Genomic DNA, 23,739 nt, shown 5'->3' on the forward strand with positions numbered 1-23,739 from the left:
CGGATCGTTGATCCTAGGGAAGACCCGTCTCTGTCCAGTTAAGTGCCCGAGTGAGCATTCTGTAAAAATGGAGATGGGGCTCTTGCCTATGGGTGATCAGTCCTTACTCTCTCTCCCACCTTTGCTGTGATTAAATCCAGCCCAGGTCTCTTAAAACAAAAAGGACCTCAGCATGTCCCATGTGCTCAACAATAAATTAAGTACTTTTGAAGTTAAACAAAGACAGAAATTGCTAGAAAGACTCAACTGACAGCATCTATGCAAAGAAAACAAAAGGGTTCTGAAGAAGGGTCACCGGACTCAAAATGACAACTTTGCTTTCTCTACACAGATGCTGCCAGACTTGCTGAGTTTCTCCAGCAATTTGTTTTTGTTTTAAGATTTCTTTGTTTGACTTTTGAAGTGTCATAACAGTGATAACAAAGGAAATAAAGTGACCAATTTGAAGCCTTTTAACTGCTATCTGTTCAGTAACTATAATATAACTTGTGCTTTACCATTTTTAAAAGGTTTTCTCACTTGAAATTTGTTGTTCTGCCTCTTCTCATTGGCTCTTTCGGTTTTGTGTCCAAGGCTCTGTTATCTAACCAACCTGTTTCAACACAACCACTCCTTTCTTATAAACTACCTGAGGAATGCTTCAAAGAGACAGATGATTGAACACTGTCCCTAATTGTGTCACTGGGCAGGAACTTGGCATCTGCAGTTCTCTGGCCTAATTTCTGATAAGATTTTAACGATCTTAAGCCAAAATTGACAAGAACACTAGGCCCCATTGGATGATTTGTAACATTATGAGGTATGAACGAGGGGGAAAATGATATAAGGAGGACTTTTGGTTTACAGGAATCTAATGCTGGGACAATTTACTGTTTACTTTGGGTACTGAATCCACAGAATAGATTCTCAATCCCTTTAGCAGTAATGGCCTGACAGAAATGTAACCATTTGGAAGGGGAGATTTTATGTTAGCTGCTATTATATTGCTGGAAATATTACAATTTTAACAATGAAAATGAGCATTTTTGAACCTGATAATGGTTCAAATCTTCTAGAAAGTGGCATTTTAGATATAGTTATATCCATGTTTTCTGCATTTTCTTTAATAAAAAGCTTCAGTCTATAAACTGAGAGTGGGCAGAATTCAGAATAAGGTGGCACAACCTTAAAATTAGTAGTTGGTAAATGTCCAGTTAGATACTTGAGCTAATTGCTCAATATCATCAATTTCTTTAATTATCATTAACATCTCAATTCGTTCACCACAAGGGGATAATAATCTAGTCTACGTAATTTGTCATAATTTAACAAGAAAACAGGTCAATATTTTTACAAATAGGCAGTGAATGGGCTTAAGTGTCAGTAGGTAGATTTAAAATCCTTCTTCCCAGCATGTTACAATCTACTTACAGGGTTTCATAAATCCATTAACTACTTCTTTAGAAAAATAATTGTTATATCTACATTCTCAAATTGCATGCTGTCCCAGTCTTCTTCATTCCTAGAAATTTTGAGGAGAAAATGTGAAAAGGGAAACTGAAGAGGAGTGAGAATAAGAGAGCATCTTGTACAGACAATCACAACTTTCCACAGAAACAGATTCTTTTGCTTGCACCGATGAAGGCTCAACTTCAAAGTATCAACTTAATTTTACTCTCTGTTCGCTACTGTACGATCTGTATTGTTTCTAACCTGTTTCTTCAAGAAATGTATTCTTAAGATGTGGACAATGCTGCATTCATCGACCACTCTTAACCAAAATCACAAATGTCAAAAAAGGCAGAGATGGAAATTCTGTTTCAAGGGACAGAGGACAGTTTGATGCTGTAATGTGATCAATGCCCTCCTTTATTATGTAACAAAAAATTGTTACACAATTAAATGACAATCATAGTTTCCCATTCTTCCTCGCTTCTGGTCCACTTGCAAGAAACATTGGAAGAAATCACAGGAAAACCATCAAGAAAATACAGGAGAGTTTGGGTATAGTGAACTGGAATCAGTGCTATCTTATTAGGTTTCTCAGTTGATAATGCGTTAGCTTTGCCCTTTACCAACATTATAATAACTGGTTTAAGCACATCTCACTACCACTTGGGTGGAGAATAGGAACAGCATTCGTAGTTTAGCTCTGATACACACCAAGCACCCCAAATTATTGATACTAATAGAGTCACTGAACAAAAAAAGCACCTTTAGACAGAACACAAAAAGGGAAAGTGCAGTAAACAAGTGATATTGATGGGGTATAACATCCAAAAGAACAAAAGCTACTAAGTATTAGACAAGTCTCTTCAGCAATTTTTAACAGTAAAGAAGGAACAACTTGAATATGATAAAGAAAGACTTGCACAGTGTCTGGCTTTGGCAGTACAGCTTTGTCACCCCATGCAATCCAAACAATAGAGACACTTTGCAACTTCAGTGAATGTTTCGAAATCAGTTGACATTTTATTGAAAACTTAGAAGAACACATTTAAAGCAGTTAATCACAACTGGAGATCTAAAATGCACTAAAAGCCTAATATTCCAATGTAAAATAAGGAAAAAAAGTGAATGCTTCTACTTATGAAGAAAACAGAAAAATGGTATCAACCCAGCAAATCAATCAACATTTAAAACAAAAACTAGACTAACATTTCAAGTGTAATGCCCTTGACCAGAATTGACAAAAAGATTTGCCTTGAGTTTAAAACGTACTGTCTCAGATTGGCATAAATAGCCTGATATTAGTCAATGGATGGCACTCTCATCCCTGAATCAGGGGATTAGGAATTATGTACCACTTTGTGACTTGTGCACAAAACCTGGGCTGACACACACAGTGCCAAGGGAGTGCTGCAGTGTTTGAGGTGACAGCTTTGGGATTGAGGTATTAAATGGAGACTCTGCCTGCCTCTCAGGTGGATGTAAAGGATTCTAAGTTCACTCCTTCAAAAGGAAAAATGGAGGCATTTTCCCTGTTGTATGAATATTTACCCATCAATCAATATGTTTACAACAGTTTATTTGGTCATGATGTTATTTCTTGTTTCTGGGAGCGTATGGTGTGTAAATTAGCTGTATTTCAACAGCAACAATATCTTAAAGATATTTCATGGCTGTAAAATTTTTTGGATTGTTTTGAAGTCATGGAAAGCACTCTTAAAAATGTACATTTTTTTTCTTTCACATTTTCCAGAATTTTATGCTTAATCTGCAGTTCTAACAGAAAAAAAGAAACAGACTTGCGTTTCTCTAGCACCTTTCATGACCACACGTTGTCCTGAAGTGCTTTCAAGTCAAATGATGTACATTTGAAGTGCAGGCTCTGTAATGTAGGAAATCCATGTCTAAACCTTCCAAGTAAATTTCTTTAATAATGGCTACCAGAAAGTACACTTTGAAACAAAAAATCAACAAAAAAGTTAAAAGCGACCGCCTTTAAAGTTAATTTGGAAATTGGCACACTATTAATAAGTTGCAAGAGAAGGCCTAACTTAAATACTTAAGAATACTGTAGAAGAATAAACAATGACAAGAGGAATTTGTTAATGGAAATGAATGCACGAGTTTACTCAAGTATCACAGCTGATCTCAAGTTCTGAAGCAGCGTGAGAAATTACAATTTAAGATGTAGTCAAATACTTTGAACTAGCTCTTCGACATTTAAAAGCACCATCACACCTCCTTCCCCAACAGTGAAGACAATCTCTTCTTTTGGCTTGATTACACAAAATACGCATTCGTCTATAATATCAGAACTTGACTGAAAACACTTACCATTAATAAATGACAGATTCATTTAAAAATATGTTCACACCATGTTACATGGAAATTTCAATCATTTGAATATGATACTGATGGGTTTTAAAATGAGGCAAATTGTCCATCTCTGAGATTTACAGAGTTGACTGGTTGGCCATTTGTTAATTCGTGTTATTTCAATGTGGTAAGAATTGGTTACAATATTTCTATGTTGCCAAAGTAAGTTTAGCCGAGATTATAAAATCTTAAGAAAAACAAGTACTGAAATTGCAATTACATAAGTGCCTTTTACAACCTCAGGACATCATAAAAAATTTGACAGCCAATGAAATATGCTTGAAGTGTAGTCACTTATAATGCCATAAGTTTGTTAGGGAATTTGCACACTGCAAACTCCCACAAAAAACAATGGCATTAAGATCAAGCAATCAATTTCAGTTATATTGAATGATAAGTGGTGGCCAGGACTCCAGCAAGAACATGCCTGCCAAATAAAACTGAGACATATTTAATGTCCATCTGAGAGGACAGAATGGACTTTGGTTTAACAGCCTGTTCAAAAGACAATATGAAAAACACCATGACAACAGTCATGCTATGGAACCATTTTATTCATCATAGTGAGTGACTTCAACCAGGCCAACCTCAAGAATGTGGTACCAAAATCTCCTGTCTCACCAGAGGTCCGAACATCCTTGACCATTGCTACACAACCATCAAAGATGCCTACTGCTGCACACCCATCCACGTTTTGGAAAATCAGACCCAGAAACCAGAATTGAAGTGAGAGGACCCGGTACAGAAAGTAGTGTAATGTTGGTCTGAGGAAACCGAAGGGCTGCTTAGAGTCGGTCGGCTGGTCCCTATTCCAGAACTCAGCGGCCAACCTACTTAAGTATGTCATTAATGTTACAGACTTCATTAGTAAGTGCATAGATGACTGCATGCTGAATAAATTAATCCAAACATTCCCCAACCGGAAACCATGGATGAACTGGGTGATCCACTTGGTACTGAAGTCCAGATTGGAGGCGTTCAAATCGGGATCCCTGACCTGGACAGGAAGTCTAGGTACAATCTTCGCAAGGCCATCAGGAATGCAAAAGGCAATATCAAACTAAGCTTGAGAACCACACGAACCACATGGACAACCGTCATTTGTGGCAAGGCTAACACGACATACTGGGCTACAAAGCAAAGAAAAACAGCATTGTGAGCAACAGTACATCCCTGCCCAATGAGCTCAATGCATTCTATGCTCGCTTTGAACAGAAGGGCAGTGAAACAATGTTACCTGTCCCATCAGTCTTGGATGGGCCTGTACCCTCACTCACCCACTGCAGACATTAGATTGGCCTTCTTAAGAATGAACCCTTAGAAAACAACTGGCCCAGATGGAAACTCCTGCTGGGCACTCAGATCCTGTGCAGACCAGCCGATGGGAGTATTCACAGACATTTTCAAACTCACCTTACTATGATCTGAAGTCCCCACCTGTTTCAAGAAGAGCACCATCATTCCAGTGTCAATGAAAACTCATGCAGCGTTCCTCAATGGCTACCACCCGTAGTTCTGACATCCTTAATTATGAAGTGCTTTGAGAGGTCGGTCGTGGCTCACATCAACTCTAGCTTTCCAGACTGTCTTGATCCCTTGCACTTTACCTACCAGTGCAACAGGTCCATGGCAGATGCCATCTCCCTGGCACATCTGGACAACAAGGATATGTATGTCAGGCTCCTAATTATTGACTACAGCTCCACTTTCAACATCATAATTCCAAATAAACACATCTCCAAACTCCAGGGCCTAGGACCCTACTCCCTCCTCTATAACTGGATTCTCAACTTCCTGACCATCAGATCTCAGTAAGGATAGGTGACAACACCTCCTCCATGATAACCCTCAACAGCAGTGCCTGCAAGGCAGCATACTCAACCTCCTAATATACTCTTTATGCACACACAACTGTGTGGTCAAATTCCGCACCAACTCCATTTACAGGTTTGCTGACAACACCACCGTCATAGGTCGGATCTCAAACAACGATACGGAATACAGGAAGGAGATGAAGTGCTTAACAGCACGGTGTAAAAACAAAACTTTCTCCATCAATGGCAGCAAAACAAAGGAGCTGGTCATTGACTTCAGGAAGTAGAGGGCACGTTCCTGTCTGCATCAATGGTGCTGAGGTGGAGATGGTCAAGAGTGTCAAGTTCCTGGGAGTGACGATCACCAACAATCTGTCCTGGTTTACCCACGTTGACACTACGGTCAAGAAAGCACAATAATGCCTCTACTTCCTCAGGAGGCTAAGGGAATTCAGCATGTCCGCAAAGACACTTACAATTTTTTATAAATGCACTAGAGAAAGCATTCTATCTGGGATGCATCACAGCGTGGTATGGCAACTGCTCTTCCCAAGACTGAAAGAAACTGCATGAGATGTGAACACAGCCCAGTCCATCTCACAAACCAGCCTCTTGTCCATTGACTTTCATCTATACTTCCCAATGCATCAGGAAAGAAACCAACATAATCAAAGACCCCTCCCGCCTGGTTAAACTCTCTTCCATTGGGCAGAAGATATAAAAGTTTGTATACACGTAAAAACAAATTCAAGAATAGCTTTTTCCTCTCACTGTTATCAGACTTTTGGATAGACTTCTTTAATGTTAATGCTGAACTCTCTCTGCCCCCTCTCGGCAGCTGTAACATTGTATCCTGCACTCTGTTCTGTTACCCTGTTGCACTTGTACGATCTGCCTGTAAAGCATGTAAGACACGTGTCAGTCATAAATAAAATCAAAACCTGTCCATCTTCTCTCCCACATATTCACCCACCCATCACACTGACCAATCCCCACCACTCACCTATCACCATCTCACCTACCTTCCCCAGCCCCAACCTCCTCTCTCTATTTATTACTCAGCTCCCTTCCCCCTCCCAATTTCTGACGAAGGGTCCCAACCCGAAACATCAACTTTCCTGCTCCTCTGATGCTGCCTGGCCTGCTGAGTTCCTCCAGCTCCATACGGTGTTATCTCTCACTCCAGCATCTGCAGTTCTTGCTATCTCTTAAAATGAGGCAATCAATGTTTTTTGAGGAACAAGGGAGAAGAACAGGATCATTTTTCTGCACTAGTTTAAAGTTGAAATGACACTGGATTTTTACCATTACTAACTACCCTGCTCTCAAATGAACAGAGGAATCTTTGATAATGTGTTTCAAAATTCATGCATTATTAATAAAGCTTACCATTGATAATGCCTCAATTGTTGATGATTTTTAATTCTATTTTAAGCCCAATTACTTCAGGCCATTGCTACAAAATCAAAGTTATCTAAAGTACAAATTAGCATCAAAACAAAAAGCATTTTTCAATTGCTGTTTAAGTGCTATACCATTGTATAACATAATCAGATGGATAATTTCCTGCACAATTAAACAGTCGTGACAGTCTACATATTCCTCAAAGAATGAAAACATTAAGCCGCAAGGTCGTATTATTTTTATGACCATAACTTTTATCAATGTTCTATCCCCACTGCCATCCTAACTCCTTAAAAATGTAACGTTTAAGACTTTTTGAAGTACATTCATGGGATTTGGGCTTCACTGGCTGGGTCAGCAGTTAATACCCATCCTTAGTGGCCCTGGAGGAGGTGGTAGTGAGCTCCCTTCTTAAGTCACTGCAGCCCATTTGGTGTAGGAATACATACAATGCTATTAGGGAGGGAACACCAGGATTTTGACCCAGAGACAGTGAAGGAACATGAGCTGATAAGTAACAAGTAACATTCGGATCAGACAACTGCTAGGAAATGACCATTTCCAATGAGAGAATCTAACTGTTGACCCTTGATGTTCAATGGCATTACCATTCAATGGAATCCTGCAGTGAAGGAACAGTGATATATTTTTAAAGCAGGATGATGATTGGTTTGGAGAGGGACCTGCAGGTGGTATCTGCTACCCTTGTCCTTCTTGATGGAAATTGATCGTGGGTTTTAACCTCACCATCCAAAGAGGCTGTGTGAATTTATCCAGTGCAGCTTGTAGATAGTACATACTGCTGCCGTTGAACATCGATGTTGGAGGAAGTGAATATTTGTGGATCTGATGCCAATCAAGCAGGCCGCTTCGCTCTGAATGATGTCAAGCAGAGCATTTTTGAAACTGCACTAATACAGGCAAGTGGGCAGTATTCCATCACACTCTTGACATATGCCTTGTACATGGTGGATAGGCTTTGGTGAGTCAGAAGGTACGTTACTCACTGTACAATTCCTGCTCATGTAGCCACTGTGTTCATATGGCCAATCCAGTTCAGTTTCTGGTCAGTGATAACTAACAGCATGTTAATAGTAGGTGAGTCAGCAATGATAATGCTATTGAGCATCAAGGGACAAGAGTTAGATTCTCTCATTAGAAGTGGTCATTACCTAGCAATTGTCTGATCCAAATGTTACTTGTCATTTATCAGCCCAAGGCTGGGCATTTTTTTCGGTTTTGGACTGCTTCAGTATCAGGGGAGCCATGAATAGTGCTGAATATTGTGCAGTCATCAGCGAATGTCCCGACTTTTGACCTTATGATGGAGGGAAGGTCATTGACGAAGCAGCTGAAGACAGTTGGGTTGAGGATACTGCCCTGAGGAACTCCTGCAGAGATGTCATGGAGCGGAGATGACTGATCTCCAACAACCATAGCCTTCTTCCTATATATAAGGTAGGACTCTAACCTATTATGACTGATATAATTCATATTCCCACACTTGATCCACATGCCTCTCCAAACTGTAATTTATGTATGCTAATTTAAGACTATCTGGCCATAGGTAATAGAGTTATCTGTCAATAGGTTGCACAAAAAGGATAGACTTGAAGTTGATTGACGGTTACCAACTTCAGTTGGCCATGTTCCCAATCACTGAACTCAGTCAACCAGCTATCCTAATCCCTCTCCACTATCTTTACAATTAACAGTGGTATTTAATAAGGATCCTGACAGGAATCCCATGTCACTTCTGTTGAAGACCTGATGGATTTGGAATTTAAGACTGGGGTAGAAATTTCAAGATCAGAGCTCCTGACTGAGTAAACGCAAACAGAAATGAGATGACATCCTGATGTGGAGATTAATTACACACTTAAAAAAGAAACTCAATCACTATTGAGATGGGAAGGCCCTGTGTAAACTTCCCACCACAGACTGAATTGCTTTGGCAGCAGAGTACCCACTCTTCCATTAGGTAAACGTCACCCCAACCTGGGCAATTTGTGGGTGAAGGAGAAAGGTGAAACCTCCTGAAGCTCCTTCTGTAAATTTCCAAGAGATTATTCTTTAATTCCTGGAGACTCTTGGCCAATGTAGTTTGCTGCTAATGGTTTCTAATCCTAGCTGCAGAAGAGCAGAACTGAGGGAAATTGTGCAGTGATTCACTTTGTGGACCATCACAAATCTAGTACAGGAACAAAAGGAGGCCATTCAGCTGGTCAAGTGAGTTCCACCATTCAGTTAGACCATGACTAATCTTTGGCTTAACTCCACCCATATGCCTTAGTTCCATAATCCTTGCTTCTACAACTTCTTAAACAGACAGCAAACATTAGTTGCAGAATCCTGCAGTAGGGATGTATTTATTTACTTTCTGGTTTGAGAAATGTAATTACAAAGAGAGGCAGGGAATGTTTGGACTTAGAAGTGGAGAGACACAAAAAACAACCAATAAAATACAAGTGATCAGACTGAAAGTCCGAACCACTTCATCACTCTGACCAAGACCTGCATTAAGATCTCAAGTCTCATCAACACATCCTGAAAGACTTACCCGTTCATCAGAAGAAAGAAACCTTTCCAATAAATATAACTGATGAATTAGTTTGTGTGACTCAACACCTTTCTATAATGCCATTCTGAGGAAGTTCTGAGGAAACAGTTCTGAGGAAGGGTCACCCACCCGAAACGTTAACTCTGATTTTTTCTTCACAGATGCTGCCAGGCCTGCTGAGCTTTTTCCAGCAACATCTGTTTTTGTTATTTTTAACCCCTCAATAATGCTTTGGTGATGGCTTCTGGATCACGAAATGTTCGAAGTCACATCTGTTTGAAATCAGACATCAAGTGAAACTGGGTAAATACTGGGGCTTAATTTTAGAACAATAGAGAAATCTGTTGTTTTCATTCTTCTCAACTCTGAGCCCTGTAAATTATTTGTGAGATCTTATTTTCACCATCTAAAAAACATAACACATCTAGAATTATCTATGAAACAATTTACTCATGCAAATTTTATTCATTTTCAGGAACAGATAGGAAGATAATGCTAAATACAAGCTTGCCAAATGAATAACACACTGACAAGCAATTGATCAATGCATCCAGTTGAGATTCTATTAACCAGACACTGTTCTGAGGTGTATTGTTCGTGAACAGGCCCCGTTACACAGAAAGGTTTATCAGCTAAACTAGTGATGATGTTAAAAAAGGTATAAAACAAAAACTGTTTCTCACCGGTGAAATTTCAGGATTAACATTGAGAGAGAAAATTTGGAGGATATTGAATACTTATTTCAAAATCAAAAGTTGAATGTGGAAATATTGTCTCCTTTAGAATCCTCTTATAAATATCTTTGATCTTAAAATAACTATACATGTAGCATTATGTTTTCTTTTCAACTATTAAGTATATCTGACAATTACCTTACATTTATTGCTCTTTGGGATTTATCATGCTTGAAGAATTAAGCACAAATAAGGGCTGCAGTGACCCAATTGCCTTTTAAATAGAACAATTATAATAGTCCATGATTAGAAATTGTGGAATACATTACACTGTACAATCAATTAGTGTTGGGACCTAAGTTTGCCAGTGTTCTCTGATTTGTAGCTTTGTGTCAATAAATGAAAGGGATTCTATGTAAACGTCATGGTACAAACAGTCACCAGAACTGATGGATGAAGCATCAAGTCTTTCAAAGGCAGAGGCCATGTAGCCCATCTCTGAAAGTGTCATCTGATTAGTCACACTCCCCTACAGCCCAGTGCTTATTTTTCCCTTTTAAGTATTTGCACAGTTTTCTTTTAAAGTTTGCATTGAATTGGTTTCCATCATGCTTTTAGCCAGATCATCATAGCTCGCTGCATCAAAATAATTCCCATCTTTCTCATGGCTCTTTTGTCTAAGTCTTTGTTTTATTATCTTCCTTTAAATGCAAGACAGTTTTTCCCCATAAATTCAATCAAAGTCTTTCATGATTTGAAAAGACATTACATATGCAGCTGCTGTAATTTTACTTCAAAACTGAAATTTCCCATCAGGACAGCAATTGGTTTGGTTTAGAAATGGAGTGAGTAGACGATGGATTAGGCAGGGCATCGAAAAGCCACAAATAGAGAATCTACAGCTGAGCTTAGAGAGATAAGTTCATGTTGACTGATACTGGGAAAAAAAATCTTCAAAGCTTCTAAAGGTTTCCACTCTGCCTGCCTTTGGTTCTTGAAAGCAGAGAGTCCCACCATTAGTACACATCAGGAAAATATCTGCTAAAAGAAGTTATTAATATAATCACATCTTCGGTTTATTCTAGTCAGTCTTTAAACAAATATTGTTTTGCAATTGGTAAAACAGTACAAAGTATTATAATTTTGTAGTCAACAAAGATTAATGCAACGCTACTGTCATGTGTAACTCACCTCAGAAGCAGTTCTACCATAACAATAGTAACAAAAAATGTCACAATATGCAGAAAGTGTAGTCAGACCTTTTCTTTGTGGAATATTCAATATAAATAACTCAAAAACAATCATTGTTTGTTTTCAGTTGTTACTGAATACAGTTATAAACCAGAAACATTAACTGGTTATTATTTTATTGACTTTTTTAATATTAATACCTGCTAGCAACGTTTAAATGCTCTGACCAGGACTGCACTGCTGTTTGTGAGATCTTCCCTCATTCTACAAGTGACTAAACTTCTTCACAGGGCCTCTTTGTGGTTATAAATGGAAGTCTTTCTTTCATTACTTTAGATAAACAGTCTCAGGCAGGTCATAAACTTCAGACAGCCATAAAGTACACATTTGTCAGGTACAGATTTTATATATACATCCTTTTCTCAATTTCTAAAATTCCCATGGTCTTCCTTTCTCTTCCGGGGAAAGTCAGTCCCTTTGTTGAAGGTATTAGTATTGCTTGATGGCAGACATTGTGGCTTGTGGGAGGTATCATAGTGGGGCCAACTAACATACAAAAATGGAGTTATTTAATGTGGATTACGGTAGAACTGTAAAGAGATGGAATCATTGTTGAATGTTCTTTTTACAACCAAAGTGCAGTTAGTTGCAATGGTTCACCTTCCAGCTCAGATGAAACAGGACTGACCAAGTGAAATGCTGACTCCTTCTTTAGGAATATAGCTCATTCTTACACCACCTGGTGCATAAGCCAAGGTTAACTCCTACTTGCATAGTGCGGGTGAGCATCCCACCAAGAACTTGTACTGGTCATCAACTATCTGAGCACAAAGGTATAAACATTGCAAACACATTACATTTAATAAGGTAAGTATTTCTGAGCCTGGGGCATAACTTTCAGTGGGGTGTACTTGTACTTGAATCCCTTGGTTTCTCGACCTCACCGATTCTCACGCTTTCCACGTCATGTGACTCGTTACTCCTACTAAAATGTATTACCTCAAATTTTTTACTGTTGAACTTCATTTACCAAATTTTGCCATTCAGTATGTTTTGTAATGTCCTCCTGCAATTTGTTATGATCTTCCTCAGTGTTGACAATCTGGAAAAAACCTCCCGTCACTACCTCACACTTCCTCCCCCTCCCCACAGTTTGGGGTCATCTGCAGATTTAGAAACCTGAGTTTTTCATTCAAAAGCTCAAAATCGCCGATGTCAATTGTGACTGACAGATTAGACAAATTGCACTGGTCTTAGGTAGCTGGCATCAGGAAGACAATGTTGCAAGAATAATGAGTGAACAGCCTAATGATAGTCACCACCCAGGCTTACTTGAGAAGTCACCACACTTATGGGATGCAGACAGCTTGAAATTGCATTTGCAGCAGTCCCTGCTACTAAATTGCAAATTTCACCATGGCAAACAGAGATCCAACTTGATCATCAGTATGATGACACCAATAAAATTGACAATGAAAGTTGATGGATTGTCAGAAAAATCTAAGTATGGCTCATCAATATCCTTCAGAGATAAAGAGCCTGGCACCTTCAAGTCACGCCAGTCCCACACTACATCACTAATCCTCACACCGCTGCCTGGATCCTAAAATCTGCCATTTCTTCTCCAAACCTCTCCACTCATTTCTCCTCCTCCAAGACCCTGCTTAAATGTGCCCCACCCTAATGGCCTTTGGCTAGTTTCAATTTTTGATCAAATCTGTTTGCATGAACCTACATTAAGAAGGTGGTACATAAATCAGTTGTTGTAGCAGTGATACCTGTCACTTGGTGGTACATAGCTAACCCACCATTTTGTCAGGACAAGGGAATTGCAATTAAAAGTGGCCTTGTCAATATTGTCCACTCTTTGATAAAAGAAGGAAATTTTATCATAGAAAGTACAACATGGATGTGAATCTCAGTCTGCAGGAAACAGATATTATGCAAAATGTAACTTGGAGCAGTGTTCACACTTAAAATGTGTCTAATAACTCATATCAAAATGGTCCCTGCAAGAAACTTTAAAATTTCTTCACTCTTTCTAAATGAAAGATCATTGCCCCTTTTGTATCTAGCTACTTCTTCATCTTTATGTATTTCCTCTAACCACGTAGCTTACCTCTATAATCACCCTCATCATCTTTTAAAATGGATTGGCTTCCTTCATTGCAATCTTGCGCATTCCTAATAGACATGTTGATTGTGATTCTTAAATTGACCAGAACATTTTCCTCAGCACTGCCAAAGGATATTACTCTTTATCGTACTGCTGTACCCATATTATGAGACCACAAAGAAAAAGCATGTTGATAGTTAAGAAACCATTAGTTCAAGCAAAAACCATGTTTCTCCTCAGGGGGAAATAAAACTTAGCAACTTAAAATTCTAGAGCACTTATCACAACCTCGCAGAGTCCCAAAGTACTTTGCAGCCAAAGAAGTAGTTTTGATATGCTGTCACGGTTAAATTGTAGGCAAACACAACAACCAATTTGAAAGTGGATTTCACAAGTTTCAAAATCTCCCCTCCCCCCACCGCATCCCAAAACCAGTCCAGCTCGTCCCTGCCTCCCTAACCTGTTCTTCCTCCCACCTATCCCCTCCTCCCACCTCAAGCCGCACCTCCATCTCCTACCGACCAACCTCATCCCGCCCTCTTGACCTGTCCGTCCTCCCTGGACTGACCTATCCCCTTCCTAACTCCCTACCTACACTCACCTTTCCTGGCTCCATCCCCGCCTCTTCGACCTGTTTGTTTCCTCTCCACCTATCCTCTCCTCTATCCCTCTTCTATCCGCCTCCCACTCTCTCCCTATTTATTTCAAAACCCCCTTCCCCTCCCCCTTTTCTGATGAAGGGTCTAGGCCCGAAACGTCAGCCTCTCTGCTCCTATGATGCTGCTTGGCCTGCTGTGTTCATCCAGCCCTGCACCTTGTTGTCTCTGTAACCAATTTGAACGTGCAAGGTCTCACAGACAGCAATGAGATAAACAACTAGACCACCTACATTTGATAATGTTGGTCACGGGATAAATATTGGGCTGGATACTGGGTGAACTCCCTTGATAGTTTTTTCCAATCGATTTGCACAAGCCAGTGATGTTTTTGAACTCTGATGAGAATTCATGGTAGCTCTGTGTACAAAATCTATGGTCGCTTAGTTCAAAGGTAGGAAGGACATCAGTTTCCCTTGCGTCATGGTACAGTATGCAGAAAAGGCCATTATAGAAAACCAGACAGAGGTTAGATATTCTACACATACACACTCACTCTCATATACACCACTCAAATAGTTACATTCATGTTGAGTTTAACACATAATCCTAAATGCAAGCAATTAATAGCCATTTACACCTATTATTAAAAGATGCAGTTTTGGACAACATTGAAGTCACAGTCATAATGTAAAAGGTTTAATTCAGTTACATAATTAACCAACAGGACATTATCTGCTTGACTGTACCGTTAACTTTCAGCTGCAAAATAAAATACTATAAGAAAAACATCTTTGATATGACACATCTTAAAAAAAATGTCCAGAGCATACCATTCTTTTTATTGAGCAAAAGAAAATGCAAAACAAACAAAATAGCATATACAGTAGAAACCACGCAAGATTATCAATTCAGATTGCAAGCCTGTTGATATGAGAGTTTGGGCTGGTTAATGATACACTGGCTTCTTTGAGTGATGTGATTTTGCAGACACTGTTTCCACAACACCAAATAGTAATCTCAACAGTCCTTTTTTTTGAAGGAAAAGAAAATAGGGGAGGTTCGAGAAGGGTAGAAAGAACTTGCTCCTGCTCACTGCAAATGTTTGCAACCAAACTAGTGGCCTTAACAAAAGCCTAAAAAAGTACGATTTCTGCACATTTCCATTCTTGACACAAATGCCTTGAATGTTACAGAAAGGGGAACAACTTTGTGGAAAAATAACATCTTCCTCCTAAATATAGAAGGCAAACCAATTTCATCCCCACAAACACTGGCATTCCACATGACTTTCAATCACAATCCTATTAGTCTTATAAACAAGATCTTGCTAGGTTTGTACTATGCGCTATAATACTGTGGTGAAGGTATTTACAAATGGCTTTGGTTTAAGTATACACTAAGGATAATAAAACTGAATAGTTCATTGGACACACAGGCAATGAAGACAAAAGATCATCTGATGAATTTCTCGAAATAAAACCCTGTAATACTCAATTCACAATGACTAGATTGATAATAAAGCCTTGTTTTATGCTGTTCATTTTGGAGTTTTGAAAAATTTAATCAGTATTATGACTTTTTAAAAAAAACTTTAACTGAATTTTAGGTCAATAGCACACCTTTGGTTTTCTGAGTGTTTCATGTAATACATATTAGAAAGACGACAAACACATTTGGTGATCTTTAATTACAATACATTTTTATTTTGTCTTAGTTTTCATCACCAGTTTCTCTTACCTCAAAATAAAGGTGTAATGTCTCTGGGCCATGGGTAAATCAAAATTGAGTGGCTCAACGCAGGACATGTGTTTTATAAAGGAATGGCAATATTTCTGCCTCATTCCCTAATAGCTCTCCTAAAGCAAAATGCTCAATTGCCAAACCAGTCAGTTCCGCTCCTTGAAGCAATAAATTGAGACTTATATGCCCACTGAGCAAAAACTGGTGAGAAAAGGTATGAAATTGATCTTTCATTCAGACACAGCTCTGAATGCGCTCAGAAGAAAAGCAAATGCTTGTGAGCAAAGAAGTTGGGAGCAACAAACACATCTAAAGACTGACATTACAGATAAACAGAGAAAAACCACAGTGGCCAAGTAGAGAAGGGAGCTATAGGTAGGGACAGGCAAAGTAGTTGAAACGAGCAAGAAAGAGTGGCATTGCAGCCAGTGGTGATAGGCAGACTGGTTTCATGCTGAGTTTCAACAGTTCACAACAGCGTGTAGCTTCTTATAACTAATGTGTTAGTTTTGCAGTGTAATCACCTCTGTAATGGTGAATGTAAGGTTGAGTGACAGGGAGCAGTCAGTAACAGGCAGGGTTAATTGAAAAACAGAGGCTGTGGGGTGGGGTGTGAATGTAAGGAGAGAGAAATAGAAGTCAGTGAAAGTCACCACAGTCCCAGAGGACCATAGCCTGCTCTCTGATTAGAGAGACAGGAGACAAATGCTGATGAGTTCAACTGGACAGTCACCACACCTCAGGGGAGGTGGTGAGGTTGAAAAGGTGGGGCCGTTGTGGCGACTTCAGCTGGTACAGGATTTGAGCCCAGACTGTTGGTGTCAGTCTTCATCAGAGACCAGCTGTCCAGCCAATCATGTACAGGTCAAAAGACCGAGAAACAGTTTGTGGAGATAGTCCGGAATAACAGATGGGTTCAAAGCAGGCTGAAGAGACCAGACAATACAATACCGGAACTCAACCCTAAGTGAAGAGGGATGTGGTTTGCTAGGGTTCAGACAACCACCGTGTCTTAAGGCAAATCTGATATCACTGGTTTTAATGTCATTTGGCTTTACGGAGAGTGCAACAAGACTCTGCTGGGAAATGTCCCAACATAAATCTCTGATCAAAAATCACAAAAATTTTCCTTTAATCCACTTATACCAGGCCAGAAATGTAATACTGATAGCCACTATATCCAGGATCCTGTTAACCCCTTGAGAAAATATTTAATTTGAATAATCTTGTACATTCTATGCAAATGCGTTTGAAGGCATTTTAGTTGAAATCAAAACATAACTTAACTATTTCAAAGTAAATGTATGAATTTCTTGGCTTTGTAACACATTTCAATGTACTGAATACAGAGAGGACCATGGACTCAGGCTATACTACACAAGACACAGGAGATAAAGACATGCTTGTATCTATGGCTAGCAGAAGGGTATTTCTATGGCTAATTCCTGGTCAGCTATCCCACTCACATATTCTACAATAGTTACAATATTCCCATGTACTCACTGCTACCATCACTATTGAACAAAGTGGCATCCATTTGCAGCACCATGTCGACAAAATGTATTTAAATTTATTGGAAGCATGCTTGAACAGTTTGAATGTGTGAGCGAGAGAAAAATTCAATAGGTCATTGCTCAGGGTACGTGGGCGTTCATTTCCACCCAACTACTTTTGTTCTTGTCAAAGAATCTGTTTCTCTGCAAATTCAAATGCAATCAGGTTTAATGTCAGGGTCGGGCTTGCACAAAGAGCAAGTGTCTAACTGTTGCTGCTAATTGCTGCAGTGGGTTGGTTAATAGGGATGGCACAATCTTTTGAGAGAGAAACATTAACAAGCAGAAGGGGAAAGCAGAGATCTAATATGTTATCAGCAACAAGTGCACTGAATGGAGACTGACATTGAGCTCAATATGGAATGCTTTAGCTAATTTAAGCTAGAAGGTGGTATGGAAAAAGTATAAGGCAAATCTGAAGTCTTAGATACATTTCCATGACTGCACAGTGTTCTTTGATATCAGAATGTCTTCAACGCTTCACTCTCTGAAGAATAGTTCATAAAATGCCTTGTCAGCAAATATGCTTCAGAACTAATGAATCAGACAATTGCTTTTCTAAATCCATAGCAGAATACTTTAAATTTAATCTTACTGCTAAATCAATTTGTTCTATGTTATAGATAAGGTTCAGAACAAGTTTTCACTTCCGACCAAAGAATACATTCAAATTTTAGCATCTTTGATTCTCTATTATGGAATAAAATGGAGAGAATCTCACACTGCTGTTGAGCTGGTGAGATACCTGTTGCAACTCCTACTTCACTAAAAGCTGTACCATATACAACTAGTACTGCTATGCTTCTGATGAGCCACACCGTTTCTGGGACAAACTATTAACGCACGACAACACATTTCAATCATTGTGACTGACTGAGACCGACAGCTTCCAGACAAATCTATAAGTTCACTTATTTACAAGCTGCAATGACAGACAAACATGACTTGGAGTACTCCAAGAACAAGTAACTTGTCAATTGTACAGAAATGAAAACAATCAGGTTCCTTATGAAAAAGAAATGCAGTTTCACTCCATTAGGGTGAACAGCTTGGATTCTGAAAGTTACAGTGCATTTATAATTCCGTTCTATGCAGCAAATGTGACATTTTTGTTTGCTTTACAGAGTTCTGAAGAGTTGTCATTTTAAATCTATAGGATATTTTACTAATAAATCCATATATTTCTGAGCAATAAGAAATCAACAATCACTGGCAAAAGTAGTTACAATTTCAGCTGTACCAAAAGTTGTTAATTCATTTAGGAAATATCACACATGACAAAGAATGCTACACTCCATCTTCGCATATGTTTGGACTCTTGCTATCTGTGACAAGATTTATTTACAAAGAGGCTGACCTCAACATTCAAAGACTGCACAAAGCTGCAAGGGACAATCTAAGCCAGTGAAGCTTTGACAGATATTCGTTTGTTTCAATTCAACATTATTAATGAGGTATAATCGCAGGCAACCAACAAAAATATGAACTGAGTGTGCAGTCCAACAGAAAGGACAACAGTTTGAGAATTAAATAGTTGAATCTCTGCAATTTTTGAAGGACAATGTGAAAAAAAAGTTAGATTAAAAATATGATTCCAATTAATGCAGAGATAAGTGGAGTTAAAGGATAGTGACTACAACAGAATCTTAAAATGTAAGACATTTTTTGAAAAAAAGTGACCAATGTTCACGGAAAGGACCAAGTCTGAATTGACCACTATGTTTGAGTAAATTTCTGATCAAACTCCTGATGGTGCCCTCACAGAGAAGATACACTGTTCATTCTCCAAAGTTAGGAACTTCAAGATCCCATCCGCTTCAAACATTAGTAATCCAATTCACACTTGATCTACACTAGTGATCAAATAATCCATTGGTAATCCAGCAGATTCACTGCCACCAATTCAATGAACCAATCAAAATCAAAGAGATGTGTCTCCTCTTACTGCTCAACAGTGAAAGATGCATTAGTAATTTAGCAAGTTTTGTCATATTTTATGATTTAGTTAGTCCTGAAGCTGTGAGCTTCTTAAAAAGTTTAGAAACAGCACTCACTTCATCCCGTGTTACGCTTCTTTCCTCTGGAATCTTTACATCTTAAAACATGCACAGTCCTTTTACAATAATTGAATTGAGGAACACAATGCACAAGCCTAATGAGTCTACCAATATTCTAATGCAACACCTTTCTTAGAAACAAAAACAAGGAGTTCTTCATTATTAACAAACTATTTAAAAGGAATAAAACAGAAAACGACTGTCAACATTTATAATGGGCCATTTCAAATTTTGCTGATACTGAGACAGTTTGGAGAACCCTCTTCTGAAGGTTTAAGCTTCTGTTCAGTCCTTTATGCCTCAGAGCTCACCTTGCCCTTCTCAGGTACTTTCCTGGAACCTTCTTGCCCAAAAAACTTTCCCAGCTGGTCGAGTATACCCGAGTCCCTTTGCCTTGAGTGGGCTCCTCCAGCTTGCTTAGCATGGTCTGAGGCACTTGCGGATGCCATTTGTTTTGCTACTTGTCCCTTCTTAGCTGATGATTGTGAGGACAGTTTCTGCACTTCCATCAAATCTGAGCTCGTCACAGGAACTGAGCTATCCTCTTGGATGGCTTGAAGGTCTTCGGATTCAGATGGGCGGTCTTTGAAGGTGTTGTCCTCACGTCCTGGCGCGTCACGAGAAAAGAGGCGGACCAAGTGTGGGCGCCCAGCTGGCTCAGCTGTGCTGGGTGACTTCCAAGCATTCTTTGGGTCCTCTACGCTCTTGGAGCCTGGCGCTACCATCTTCTTCTGCTTTGAGGAAGATCCATTGTTCTGATTAACATCTGCCTCTGCTGAAAATAACAAGCACCAGCAATGAATGCAAAATACATCGGAGAATAATGCTTCATTTCACAAGAACATTATTTGTCATTGGTCACCATCAATTCAATCACACAGAAGCAAATCAAACTTTAACTTTTACAGCAGTTACCTTTCTGTTAAGTGAATGTTTCAATTCCTTTCAATCACATATTTACATTTAAAAATCAGAACTAGGCAGAATATTAACACAATTTTTTGATAAAATTATCACATGCAAATTGAGACAGAAGAGTACATATACTATTCACAGTTCCATACAGTATCAAAACATCAAGCCATTGGCATACTAAATATGTTTAACAGTTATTCTTTGTTTGGCTGAATACAGTTATTGAGTAAGGAACAAAAGGGGGTTTTGGTGTCATAGCATGATGAACGTTCGGTGTCAGTAATTGAACAGAACTCTAAAGCACTTTGACTGAAAAGTTACCTAGCTTTTTTTACACCACGACTTAGGAATCTTTCATCACATCTGCAAACTATTTCTCAAGCAGGTTCAAAATCTGCATAAATCTAACAAAAAGTATTACATATATAAACCCAGCAAGTTCACATATTAAAGGGTTGTATCTCCATATTTGTCAGTATTTGCACAAGTCAGAAAAAGCTTGAGAAACTGGCTTGGACAGTTAATAAGGAGTACAAACTCAGTATAGGCGAGGATTGTGTGGTAAAGTGGTAATGTCCCTAACCTTGAGCCAGGAGGCCCAGATTCAGGCCCCACCTGCTCTGGAGGTGTGTAATAACATCTCTGAGCAGGTTGTTCAAAAATATCTGGGTGGGGTGGGGGGGAAGGAAGTAATATAAGCTCCATTAGTGGAAGTACACATACCAACATTTTGCAAGCTATGGCTTTAGGTCTTTCTGCCAAACTGGAGAATGAATGGGTGAATTTCAATTACGAAAGCTATTGATTAAATTATAAAGCCAAATATAAAGATATATTGTTCAACTATACCAGAGAAAGGAGACAGATGACCTGCTCCTGGGCTATTTTGAAGGCTGTGGTTAAGTATTCAGGAAATCCATACAATGCCACATTATCAGAGGTGCCATTTTCAGATGAGGTATCAAACCAAGTTCCTTCTTATTTTGCAGTTGGACATAAGATCCCATAGCACAAAAAAAACATTTACTCCCATTGCAGTGGAACTTTAGGGAAAAGGTATCCTTGGTTAGGATTGGTAGAATCTACTGTGGGAAAGGCTGTTGGTAATTTTAACTTTTATATAATTAAAAGAATGTTTTATAAAAAAAAACAAGGATGAGATCAGCATGATACTACATAAACTCTTGTTAAGTAACCTTCCAACACTGATTATGTAGACTGACTATTTACATATTTAAACAGCCCTTTTGCACTAGACAGCAGGGGACATTCTGTAATCCCACCACCCTGCAGTGTCATGTTCAATATTTATCACTCATAACATCAAGGACAGTTATCTAATTGATGTGTGTGGGATTTTGCTTTGTGCTACTAGCCACCATCTTTCTCACACTGAAGGAAAACATTGGGACATTGAGATTGTGGAAGGTACTATATAAATGCAACCTTCCCCATAAGACAGACAATACTTTCAGAAGAAAAGAAAACACAAACACAAAACACAAAGATTATAAGAATGTGAGTAGTAATAAATTCTTGATTAGAAAAATTTGACAGGAGAGAGAAGAAAATCCAATTGATGTTTCTTCATGATTTTCCAACTCTTTCCCATTTTTTGGAGGGGTGAGAGGGGGGCTGGGGTATCCATTTTACAAAACTGCTCATGTAATTCAGAATAACTTGATCCCAGACTGAAACTGGGATTCAATACCAATCATCAGGCAATGTAGTTGAACATTTGTTTAAAGCTTGATTAATCTTATGCTTAAGGCCCATTGAGCACAAAATGTTCAATAAGAGGCAGGTCCAATCCCCAAACATTGACAATGTTACCACTTGTAAGTACAAAATTGAAAAAGGTGTGTTGTATTGTGTGTAAACCAACAACATATGTTTATTATCTCATTTCTTAACTAATAAAAAACAAAAATATTAACAGGTAATGATTATACCATTAGGGTGAGATGAAAACATTACACCATGGGCAGAATAATTATTACAACCATTGAGCTTTTGAAAACATTTAAAAAAACTTGATGAATTTCTAAATTGACCTTGTAAAGAATCACAGGCCCCAGAGTTTAAACAACAGGGCAGTACCGTGGCTCAGTGGTTAGCACTGCTGCCTCACAGTGCCAGGGACCTGGGTTCGATTCCAGCTTCATTAGCCTGGCTGTGTGGTGTTTGCACATTCTCCCGTGTCTGTGTGGGGCTGCTCTGGGTGCTCTGGTCTCCTTCCACCATCCAAAGATGTGCAGGCTAGGTGGATTGGCCGTGCTAAATTGCCCATAGTGTCCAAGGCTGTGCAGCCTAGGTGGATTCGCCATGGTAAATGCAAGGCCTGGGTGAGTGCTCTTCAGAGAGCCAGTGTGGACTAGATTGACTGAATGGCCTGCTTCCATACTGTACAGATTCTATGATTCTCACAGGATGGGCATCAAGTAATAAGAATTACGAGAAATAACCAAAGTTATGTGGTGAGTTGTGTGATAAAGACAAGGAGAAAGGCAAAGCTTAGGTAGGAAGAATCAAATGAATTAGATCAGAATGGCTGATTCAACTCTGAGTCAAATAACGCAAAGTTGTACATTGTGCAGCTCAGTAAGAACACGCAGCTGGAGTAGGGAATTATATTTTTGGGCAGGATTGAACCATCATGTTTAACAGCCTTACCCGTCGACGTGATATCAAATAGGCTGACTGATAACACAAACATAACCATGAAATTGTAGGAGTTGGCGGAAATGTCAGATTTTCTGTCATAAGAAATCCACTAGATTGGACAAGTAATTTTGTCTTAGCCCCCTACCCATTCATTTGATCTACCCATTTCTTTCCTAGCACCATGTAAGCAGCTTGGGACATTCCACAGTGTTGCATTCGGGGGGCTGGGTGGCAAAGAATGGGAGGGGCATTTAATAGCACAACCTCATGTCCCTATCAGTCCTGCCTGTTTAAGATATAATCCAGACAAAAATGAACAAAAGCAAACCTCTAACTTACCTTGGTTAGGTTTACTTCAAGCATACTACCCAAGGTGGAGTCTGACACTGGGGAGATCACCCACATCATGCAACATTCACAACATAATGATGATGCAAACCCGTATGAAAATGAATACCCTTCATGTGAAATTTGCAACATAGCTACAAATGTGAGGAGAAACACAGATATGATGGAGAACGTATTGCCTTGTTTTCTATTTGATGAAGTTCGGTTCCTAATGTAAAACCCAAAATGGTGGAAATGCGCATGGAGACTAAAATGGAATTAATCTTTTTGGTCAATGACAGTTTGTATTCTGGAGCACAG

General features: G+C 39.1%; 1 protein-coding gene across 12 annotated transcripts in view; it reads right to left on the minus strand.

The window, feature by feature from the left end:
• Positions 1 to 23,739, minus strand: part of LOC109916863 (myelin basic protein) — a 156,812-nt gene that overhangs the window by 23,430 nt on the left and 109,643 nt on the right. For 11 of the 12 annotated variants that reach the window (XM_048596027.1, XM_048596022.1, XM_048596018.1 and 8 more), the window contains one exon: positions 19,824 to 20,287. In XM_048596027.1, coding sequence (XP_048451984.1) covers positions 19,824 to 20,287 — 464 coding nt within the window. The remainder of the gene's footprint in view (positions 1 to 19,823; positions 20,288 to 23,739) is intronic. The other variant, XM_048596017.1, reaches the window with a different exon arrangement.

The sequence above is a fragment of the Rhincodon typus genome, chromosome 4 (genome assembly GCF_021869965.1).
Source record: "Rhincodon typus isolate 14 chromosome 4, sRhiTyp1.1, whole genome shotgun sequence".
Lineage (NCBI taxonomy): Eukaryota > Metazoa > Chordata > Chondrichthyes > Orectolobiformes > Rhincodontidae > Rhincodon > Rhincodon typus.